This window comes from Hypomesus transpacificus, chromosome 23 (assembly GCF_021917145.1).
Source record: "Hypomesus transpacificus isolate Combined female chromosome 23, fHypTra1, whole genome shotgun sequence".
NCBI lineage: Eukaryota > Metazoa > Chordata > Actinopteri > Osmeriformes > Osmeridae > Hypomesus > Hypomesus transpacificus.
Genome location: NC_061082.1, coordinates 12,280,295 through 12,291,290, shown reverse-complemented (window position 1 = coordinate 12,291,290; position 10,996 = coordinate 12,280,295). Strand labels below are relative to the sequence as shown.

Here is a 10,996-nt window from a genome sequence, read left to right as displayed (position 1 = left end):
CTAGGTTATAAGCTGCTCTGCCACTGCGCAACCATGGAGCTATCGCAGCAATGGAGATGACGCAAACAGACCCCGCTTTCCAAAAAAGTGTTTCAAGATGAACATGGCGGCAACTTAACCCAGGTCCAAGATGACTGAGACCGCAAGGAGAAAAGATCCAAGGCACTCTGCCCAGATACGGACCGAGAAAAATATCCTGTTGACACAAAGGGCTTGTTGGTTGGTGTTGCTTTCTTATAGCCTAACTTAAGTCGGGAAACGACGGGCGACGACGGCAGGCAGCATCAGCACCGAGAGACTCGCAACAGCTGGTCTCTCTGCGCGCTACGCCAGAACAACCTCGGAAGAGCTGAAAGGAGCGGGGCATGCGGTCACAGAGAGCGCCGTTTCCCCCGGAGAGCCATGGAGAACGGGGATGCGGCAGCGCGAGGCTTAATCTGTGCGGGCGCGCTAATTGGAACGGAATAGCACACCGACGGCTGCGGGCGCGAAAGAGAAGCGCCCTGGACCGGCAGCAGCACCGTTGCAGAGGAGAAATAAGCGGAGTCCATCTCCCCAAGTCAATGAGTATAGTGTCAGAGAAGCGCCCGCGGTGGAGTCGACCAGAGCTGCGCTTTCCTAAAATATGACCAGGGGCGCTTGGATGTGTCGGCAGCAAGATGACGGCTTAAAAATCTGGTTTGCACCCCGAGAGAACGAGAAGCCATTTACCGAATCGGAGCGGGCCCAGCGATGGCGCCTATCGCTGGCCTCTCTGCTCTTTATCACCGTCCTGCTCTCTGATCACCTGTGGTTCTGCGCCGAGGCCAAACTGACGCGGACCCGGGACAAACGGTCAGACAGGCGGCTAGCGTTCACGAACATGGACCAGTACCCCAACTCCCTTCATCATCAACACCAACTCCCGTCACTTGCCCCCCATCCCACGCACAGCCGCCACTCCAGAGAGCCAGATGTTATTTTTATAGGGAATTCTACCAAACCTCTGTGGCGGCTGGACACCTGTCACCCTGACAGCCTGTCCAAAGAATGCTTCACGTTCACGGACGCAGAGCCCGTGTGTTTGGGCCTTTCCTCGGAACCAGGGGACGAGGCGCAGTTGGTGGACGTGAATCTGAGTGATTTGTATCTTTCTTTTTGTAATTCCTACTCTCTTTTGGATTTGTTTCACGGGTTTACGAGTCCAGAAGGATTGAACTGCAGCCTGGCAATGGGGGGAGACATGCAGGGATGCAGCGAATGTGTCCAGGCTTACCAGCGCTACGACCAGCAGGCGGAGGAGGACTACCGAGAGTTTGAACTGCTAGTTCAAAAATACGAGACGGATGCATACTCGGTTAGGACCTGCATGGAGGAGTGCAAGGTAGGAGCAACCTAAGCATCGGCCCGATTGATTCATCTTTGGTTAAAACGCACATATTGGCCTATGAGATGTGGATATACACAGTCGTCATGGCAACGGATGTCTATCACATGGAAGACACGCATTTTCTTGCCCTTCTTTAGGCGTGTAGAAAAAGAGTTGAACAGACTCGAAATGTTTGTTCTATCCAGCATGTCTGTGCGCGTGCGTAGTGTGCATAGGCTCAATAGGCGCGCGCTGCAGCGAAAGGTTGGACAGTTAATTGTAACTATAGGTGTCGCAGTCATTATCATTTAGAAGAGATGTGAGAATTAATTTGTGATTCCAATTCACCCCTCAACAACTTCAAGACTCAATGCAAAACAGTATAAAAAGAAAACATCCACATAACACAAAACTTGGCAATGACCAAACCGTTAGCCTGTGGCGCTGTCCAATGCAATCAAAGGATCAGATAGCCTACATTTGGCCGTCACTCAATCGTCACCACAATTCTTTGAATGTTAACATTGACAGGCTAAATGTTTCTAGTACCTGAGAAGGTATAGCGACTATCTCTATCTCTCTCTCTCTCTCTCTCTCTCTCTCTCTCTCTCTCTCTCTCTCTCTCTCTCTCTCTCTCTCTCCTCTCTCTCTCTCTCTCTCTCTCTCTCTCTTTCTCTCTTGCACACACACACACACACACACACACACACACACACACACACACACACTCTTGGAAAGACTAATCAATATGAGACGTTAATTTTTCTAGGGCTTTCTTTCTCTCTCTCTCTCTGTCTAAACAGTAGATAGTCATTTCAATATTTACTAGTGAGGCTTCGGCTTTTTGGTCATCAATGGCTATCATGTTGTATGCACGAGGCCCTTAGTGGACGAGACAGTGGTATAGAGCACGGCATTGTGGTGATAACATTTCAGCAACATTGTAACAACGCACCAGTGATTTCTGGAGCTAATCCTTCGGAAGGATTCTCTATTGTTCCCGTGTGTGCTGTTATTCCGACGGCACACTATATCGGCGAACGGCTATCGGGGCCTATCGGCCTGTTGGAGCCTGAGTAGGTTTGCATTGGAGTCTGGGAACTTCGACTGAAGGCTGGTCAACACAAACAGTTACTTACTGAAACATTGCAACAAGGCGGCGTGTAATGCTTGCTAATGTAATAGCGCCCCAGCGTCAATAAAATGATTAAAGCAAGAACGGTTGTGCTCAACAATCCTAGTGCAGCGCTCATTAATTCTACATGGAGCTGAGAAATGGGCTACATGACACATTCCCATTTAATTTGTTGTGCAGTCGGCTGTTACAGACTCTCCTCTGTCTATGACTCTGTCTATTTATCTTTCCCTCTGCCTTTCTCTCTCTTTCCGGGGGGGGGGGGCTCAGCTGGGCGTCCTTGTGCTTTCCCTGTCCACGGTGCTGCAATGAGGTTAGCTCTGGGTTTGTGAAGGATGGGACAGCGTGGGCAGCACCTGTCCACTCCTGTTAGCCGCCCTCCTCCCAGGCACCTGTCCTCCATCCCTCCCTCTTCCTGAGTCTCTCCCAAAGTCTTTCCCCCCTCTAACCGTTTGGCCACGATACTGCTTGGCATGTGTATGGGTTTCTGTATTGCGCTGTTTTGTATTGTCTCAAGTGAAACCTTTGTGTGTCTGAGCCACGTAGGGACCAGACAATGCAGAGAGAATGGAGATCCTGTGGTCCAACTGGAGAGGTTCCAGTCTCATCGCCAGCCAGCTGGGGCTTGGAAACGAGAGCCACTTGTCGTGTTCCAAGACAAGAGTTAAACTAGACTGTGAGATTCGCTGGCCCAGTTGTAGTGGGAATGGAATGTACGACTCAGACTAACCCTAGCATGCATACTGAGAAACAAAGCAGGAAGTAGTTTCACAGAATGAGCAAGAACTGCTCAGACTGTGTGTGTGTTTGTGTGTGTGTGTTATCTGGAAAGAACACAGCTTTATGCTATGGTTATCCCCCATTTGACCTGTCCTTGTCCCATAATCAGGTTTGTGTGTCTGAGCTTCGCTGCTCCGTGCTAATGCTAGTAGGGAGAGGTGCTGCAGCAGCCTGCTAGCCTCTCTGGCCTATCTGAAAGGCTCATCAGCTCCTGCCTCTTTGTGACCTTTGCTAAAGCATTGCACTCCAGAACTGAAGCACAGACTGTCCCTCAACACATACGTCATTGGACTCTCCTTTCTCTCTCTTTTTCTCACCCTTCTTGCTTCGCTCTTGCTCTTGCTCTCTTGTTCTCGCTCTTGCTCTCATTCTCATTCTCATTCTCATTCTCACTCTCGATCTCTCTCTCAATCTCTCTCTCTCTATCTCTCTCTCTCTCTCTCTTTCTCAGAGTGGGGAATCAGTAGGGCAGAGAGCAGAGAGAGGAATGGTCTTCTAACCTGTGTGGTGCGGTTGTGTGTCTGTCTTGTGGGTATTATTCATACAGTGTTATCACAGGTTATACTGAGAGGCAATCAACAGTTTTTTTTTGTTGGGGGGGGGGGTGTAACTGGATCAGGGGGGCTACAGGTTACTGTAGAGGCTTGTCTATGGTAAGGACTGGGGGTTAATGCAGGTGGTGGTGGTGGGGGGGGGGGGGGGATTATAAGTACGGTACAAGAGGATGTGGGGAGGGACCTTAAGATTAGTGTAAAGGCAGAGGGTGGAGGAGAGTAGAGGTGATGCTGTAGAGGTGTATGTGGGTGGGATGGGGCAAGAGGGTCAGATAGAGGGAGAGAGAAAGATAACCAGTGTCCTAATATAGGTCGTTATTGACTGGCTTACCGGCCCTGCTACAGTAGACCAGGTGATGTGGGCTGCCGCAAGTGCCAAGCAGCCCCCCCCCCCCCTCCCCCCCCATAAACACACACACACACAAACACACAGATACAAACACCCCTCCCCCCATACACACACACACGCACAAACACACAGATACAAACACACATGCAGACACACACACGCAGACATGACTCCTCTGTGTTCGTCCTGCAAACCGTCGGATGACTCTCCGGCTGAGGGTCATGTGGGTGAGAGGATGTACTTGTCGTCAGCCCCTCGTGAATACAGGCCTACCTACTGTGTGGAAGGCTACCCTGTTTGTTTAGGCCCTGTGTCAGCTGTCTCCAGTACTGTGGCTGCAGCTCTCTGCTCTGCTCTGTCTATGCAACCTGATATGAGATTTGAACAATACCATTTAGGGATCAGAGGATAAGAGCTCTATTACGCAGAATATTGGCGTTTCTGGTTGCTGGGCAAACCAAATTTGATTACGTAGTCTTCGAAAAACGCGATTGATGAATCAGTGCTTCCTAAATGTCCCTCAGGCGGTCATAGCAAGCCGCACGGTAAAGATTTGAAAAAAAAAAGATATTGACGCATGCACGCACCCACCCACCCACACACAAATACACACATACTCTCTGTCTCCGTTTTTTTTTCTCTGTATATATATTTTGTCTTTCTTTGTCTGCTTCTCCCTTCGTCAGGGTCAGTGGGCCACGGGGTTTCAATGGACAAGGGCCGATTTCCAAGACTGAGCGAAAGCCCTACTTTTCTCAGTGGAAGGGGGTGGGTTGTACAGCATGTGTAAAGGTCCTGCGTTGGGAGAGTCTAAAAGGCAGTGTCGACACCCCATGGAGGCCCAAACTTGGGTTGCAAGCAAAGGCGCAGCCGGCGTGGAAAGCACTCTTTTCTTTAGGGGCAGGGTAAGCTGGGGATCTAACCCGGCAGAAAATGGATGGTAGACACTGCACCGTGTCAGTGCTGTGTTTACAACACTGAGGGCCAGGTTCGGGGTGGAGTATTGCAATGAAAGACATTAAAACCTTTGTACAAATATGGGGGTGGCAGAGTGTACTATTATTTTGTTGAAGCATTTTAGTGCCTGTGGTTTTGTTGTTTCTTTGATTTTGTTTTTTGTTTTGTACTGTGTCTGTTTATGATTTATAGTTGGGCTCAATGGGCCATCATATTTTTTATGGAGCTTAGTGTAACGTCCAGCCTACCATGTAGCAGGGGCATCAGTCGACCCTTTTTACTGGGTTACGTGACATATTTTACACAAATCTTTCTCCCCCCCCCCCCTCTCTCTCTCTCTCTCTCTCTCTCTCTTTCCCTCTCTCTCTCTCTCTCTCTCTCTCTCTCTCTCTCTCTCTCTCTCTCTCTCTCTCTCTCTCTCTCTCTCTATCTCTTTCTCTCATTCACACCTTCCATTACAATGGAAAGATTAGGCCACAAAGGTGTTCGAATGACTTATTTGTCACAAAAATCGGAGTTCGGAGCCGTCATGGTGGGGGCGGGAGCCAATGGAAGAAATACACACGTTCCAAAATTCCAGGTAGATCATGTCAAATCTAGACACAACCCTTTGTACTGTACAGCCAGACACTGATAGACAGAGATTATCACAGTAAGTTTGTGTTTGCATACCCATTCACATAGATAAATAAATGTGTGTGTGCTTTCCTTATCAGCTGCGTGGCGAGGCAAACATTGTGAGCTCACCTCGGAGTACCGGGGAGCCTGTAGAATGCTACTGTCCTGATTGTATTACACTGAGCCAGCATTCGGGAGTGGAGGATGAACAGGGAGACGAAATGGAGAGACACAGAGTGAAAAGAGGGAGGGAATTACAGGGTTCCTGCTACAGTATGTTGATATTATTTAGCAGTCAGTAAGCTGTGCCAATTGAGAGAGTGCATGTGGGCGTCTGGTCATGAACTAGTGTGTATTTGCCTACCGAATGTGTGTCTCTGTGTTTGTCTGTGTGTGTAACTCTACTGACCATGTATTTAGAAGCTAAATGTAGAAATAGATTCACCATGAGTGCTGATGTGTCTGTTACATAAGAGGACTGTGAGTAAATGACATTCAGACATCCTTAGTTCCTGACTGCACCACGGTTATCACCACGGTTATGAGGGGAGAAAGAGAGAAAGTGAGGGGGGAGGGGAAGAGAGAGAGAAGAGGGGTATGGAGAGAGGGAGAACAATGGGCAGGGGGAGGTAAATGGAGGGAGGGTGTCAGAGAGAAAGAGGGAAAGAAGAGGGGCAGGGAGAAAGAGAGAGAAAGAAAAAAAGAGAGAGAGAGAGAGAAAGAGGGAGAGGGAGAGAGAGAAAGAGAGAGAGAGAGAGAAGAGAGAAGAGAGAGAGAGAGGGAGAAAGAGAGAAAGAGAGGGAGAGAGAGTGTCCCCTTCCTTCTCTTTTGAGAGAGAGAGAGAGAGAGAGAGAGAGAGAGAAAGAGAGAGAGAGAGAGAGAGAGAGAGAGAGAGAGAGAGAGAGAGAACGATGTGATCGGGTAAAGGGCAGCGAGGCTGGGTCTCTCCAGACTGCAGCTGCTCCTGTGTGGACAGGACTGTAATAGAGGTGAAGAAAAAGACCTTAACCCAGATCACTATCTATCACTCCTTCTCAACACAGCACTCAACACCCCCAGATTTCCTCTGTGAGCGGGAGGGGTGGGGGTACTCAAAGGAGGACAGAGGGGGGAGGAGAGGATTAGGAGAGGGACGAGAGGAGATAAATGAAGTAGGATAGATACCGCTGATTAGCAGATGCTTTCTACAAGACAACTCTGGTGTGTACACACACACATACACACACAAACACACACACACACAGGCAGCACAGCTGATACAAGGCAAGCATGTAGGGGCAGACAGAACCCTGGAGACACAGCCGCCGGAGAGGCAGGGAATTATGGGAGTGCAAATTAAATTACACCGGAAGAGACAGCCAGGTCTGGACCTGCAGAACACACTGCTGATGGTGTGTGTGTGAGTGAGTTGGTCTGTGTCCCTGTGTGGTGTGTGTACATGTGTGAGAAAGAGAGAGAAAGAGACTTTTTGACTTCTAAAGATACCTTTATTGGGCAGTTAGAACTACTAGCCAACCACGCTGTTTCACCACACCAAACCCGTCTTATCAAGACAAAAAAAACACTTCACTTACAACTCCCACACAAAAATTAAGACCTCCTCAAACCAAAAAAAAAGAAAAAGAAAAACCTGTCAAAAAGAGAGAGAGAGAGAGAGAGAGAGAGAGAGAAAGAGAGAGAGAGAAAGACAGGGATGGGAGTTCTTTGTGCCATTTGTTTGTGTTTTAGATTATTTTGGGGTCTGTGGAGGCATTATAATCTCATTTTGTTCTGGTTCTGCTGGTTTGTTATAGTAGCTACTATTTTTTGTGTTGTCAGCATACAGTAGACTGGTTATTCTTCAGTGCAATAATAACTAATCATCAAAAAGAAAAGTGAGGTTGTTGGTTCAAGTCCTGGTCCCGGGAGTTGTAAATCTTGTGTACCCTTGAGCAAGGCACCAAAAGCATTGCTCAGGCATACAACACAGTTACTGATTTTGCTGCTGGCAGGGCTGGGTTGATATGTGGATGCACATAATTATGTAGAACAGGTTAACTATTGAGAGGAAAATACTAATTCTCCATGTAGAAATATGGGCAATTGTAATTGATGCCAGGGCCAAAACATCTGTGCCCACACACACACACACACTTTGGTTTCTAAACCGTTCAGTTAAACAAGGGTTTATGCATTATTTCTGGGCACTGTGTGCATTTGTGCCTGTGTGTGTGTGTGTCAACAGTAGTTCTTGTTTGTGTGTGCACAAGTGTATCTGTGAGCGCGTGCCCGTGTCTGCAATATCGCGCTTGTGTGTGTCTCCTCCTGAGGGATTTTGTGACTGTGTTGCTATCGTCTCACCACCCTAATCCTGTGACGCTTGACCCCGGAAACCACCCCTTTCCCCACCCTCCCTCCCTCCCTCCTTTCTGTCTCTCCCTCTCCCGCTCCTCCGTTTCCTCTCATCTCTCCATCTCCACTCCAAACTCTCACCACTGCCTTCCCCTCCCTCCCTTCCCTTGTCCTCTGCTCCCTGACTGTGTGCGGGTCTAATCCTGCAGTTTGGGCTCTGTGAGCCGGATAAAGCCCCGGATCCCTTCTTCCATCCCTTCTTCCCTCCATCATCTTTAGGAGGGGATTCAGGGAGTCAGGTGGCTGGAGTCAGGTGGCTGGAGTCAGGTGGCTGAACGGTGAGGGAATCGGGCTGGTAATCTGAACACGCCAGTTCGATTCCCGGCCGAGCCAAATGACGTTGTGTCCTTGGGCAAGGCACTTCACCCTACTTGCCTTGGGGGGACTTCCCTGTAGTTCCCTGTAGCACTTCCCTGTAGTTACTGTAAGTCGCTCTGGATAAGAGCGTCTGATAAAGGACTAAATGTAAATAAATTCACGGCTGCACCCTGCTACCTTCCCCTCACCTCAGCCTCCCCCTCTTCTCATCCCGCCCCCGCTTCTCTTTCCCCCCCTCTCCGCTTAGCCCTTGGCTCTCTCCGATTCCCCTAGGAACCCCTCTCTCCGGGGAGTGTGCTCCCCAGGGGACGGGGAATGCAGTTGTACACTCCTGAGGAATGCCCCTGTGAAAAGAGCCCTGTCCTTTTATTGGATGACACCTGACTCTCTCTGTCCCTTTGTCTGTGTCTGTTGGAGGGATGGCAGAGGGATTCCAATCCTAATGAATGTGTGAATGAGGTGACACGTAACCAAGGATTGGGGGGCGGGGTAGAAGGAGAGGGGTGTTGGAGTGAGATTGATTGGAGGGAGGAGGAGAGATGGGAAGTAGGCAGTGGTTAGTTAGTATACAGCTGCTGGCAGTCTTGCACTCTGCAACAAGAAGAGATGGAGATTGACTGACAGGGGTTGTCAGGGTCACATCCTGTACAGTAGACATCAGGCGCTTTCTTCGAAGAGAACCACTTTAACCTCAATCTTCTTCCCTCATCCTGTTTTCTCTTCCTCCCCAGTATTCTTCATCTCTCTCTCTCTCTCTCTCTCTCTCTCTCTCTCTCTCTCTCTCTCTCTCTCTCTCTCTCTCTCTCTCTCTCTCTCTCTCCCCAAAGCTCAAGCCCCTTCTACGTTCCCCCATCCCCCTCAGTCAACCATGTCTGACAGCACCACATCTCTCTCCTCCTCTGCTCCTCTCCCTCGCTCTCCCTTTCTGCCGCCCTCCCTCTCTCTCTGCATGGCTGAACCAGGACAGGATACAGCTGTAGGAGAGGCTCTCAGGTGGAATTTGTAATGCTTTTACGACACCATCACTCTTACCTTTAGGTGTGTTTGCGTGTGCAGACGCCATGTGCGCGCGCGTGTGTGTACAGTGTGTGCGTGAGGTCTGTGTGCTTAGTTTGTCTGGGTGTGTGAGAGGAACCCTGTGTGTGTCCTGTGTAATCACTGCTCTAATCGTTCTGCTGTGTGTACAGTTTCTTTTTTTTACATTAAAGTTCTCATTATCGCTGCACCATGTTATTGTCAAGACACTGGAGACAGATACACCGTAGCAAACAGTGTGTGTGTGAGTGTGTGTCCTACTCCAAGCTACATGATACATAGCATGTAGATGGAATAAATCATATCAGTGATCATTTCAGGTATCAGCTTTTCATTAAAACCCTTCTGTAATTAAGGCCGCAATATTCCACAGTGGGTTATTAAAGGAATATTAAATGAATTGTCTCTTCTTTCTTCTCCGTTAATGTTTCCCTAAAACCCCGAACAGTGGGTTGTATTTTCAGAGTGGCGTTATTCAGTCATCTACAGCTTAACCCTCCTATTGTCCTGGGGTCATAATGACCTAAATCATATGTAAACCTGAGAAACTGGCACAACACAAGATGCATAAACCGCTACGTAGCTTTCGGGAATAACCCAAAAATGTACAATTGGGGATAGAAAATAAAATGTTCCTTTTCTGTGGCAGCTACATGGATTTTCCTAGGGTGAATATGACCCAAGATAGTCATTCTGATTGGGTCTGTACCAGTCCCTGTGAGGCTCTTTTCGTCGATTATTCCTTTGATTGAGTGCATGTTTGAAAGAGCAGTAACTCAAAGATATTGTCATAAGTCTTGAAATCAACGTGGTAAAATAGACCATTCCAAATACTGCAATATGATTCCATTGGCACTCATAGCTGTACCATTGAGTTCCGTCTTTGCATTCAAAGGTGGAGTTAAGTCATGATATTCAATTGGAGCACGGGTCATAGTGACCCAGAGCTAATAAGTGTTGGTGTTTTTATGAAGACTATAGGAGTGTTAAGGCAAGCAGGGAGAAATGATTTTTGACATTTGATTGAGATGAAAAATAGACACGAGGGACATGTCGGTTTGGCCTGCAAGTGGCTAAATCAAACTGAACCTAACCCTAACCCTAACAGCATGCGACTGAGCTCATGCACACTCCTGACACTTACACACCCGTCACCTACGACTGTAGCACACGCCTTACACACGCGTCACACACTAAGACACCGCTCACACTTCAACACAGCCCTCAAGCCTCTAACATAATGACATAGCTCTCACGTACCCATCGTGTAGCCGGTGTGTGGTGAAACTCACTCCTCAAGTATGTAAGAGGCCACCCGTGTCAGCGAAGCGCTAACTTTTTGTTGGCGTAGTTGGTAGTGGTGGCGCTTGGGAAGTCAGAGGTAGTGAGTTCGACTCCCCGTGGGAGCGGACGGATGCCCGTATACCTCTGATGGAACTTGCAAGACCACATCTGTTACAATCGCACCCTAACACACCTCTCATGCACCCCTCATATCCTGACACCCCCTT

General features: G+C 48.7%; 1 protein-coding gene across 1 annotated transcript in view; it reads left to right on the top strand.

Moving 5' to 3' along the window:
• Positions 1-293: 293 nt before the first annotated feature.
• Positions 294-10,996, top strand: part of LOC124485665 (transmembrane protein FAM155A) — a 54,966-nt gene continuing 44,263 nt past the window's right edge. The window contains exon 1 of the mRNA XM_047047395.1: positions 294-1,363. Coding sequence (XP_046903351.1) covers positions 626-1,363 — 738 coding nt within the window. The 5' untranslated portion in view covers positions 294-625. The remainder of the gene's footprint in view (positions 1,364-10,996) is intronic.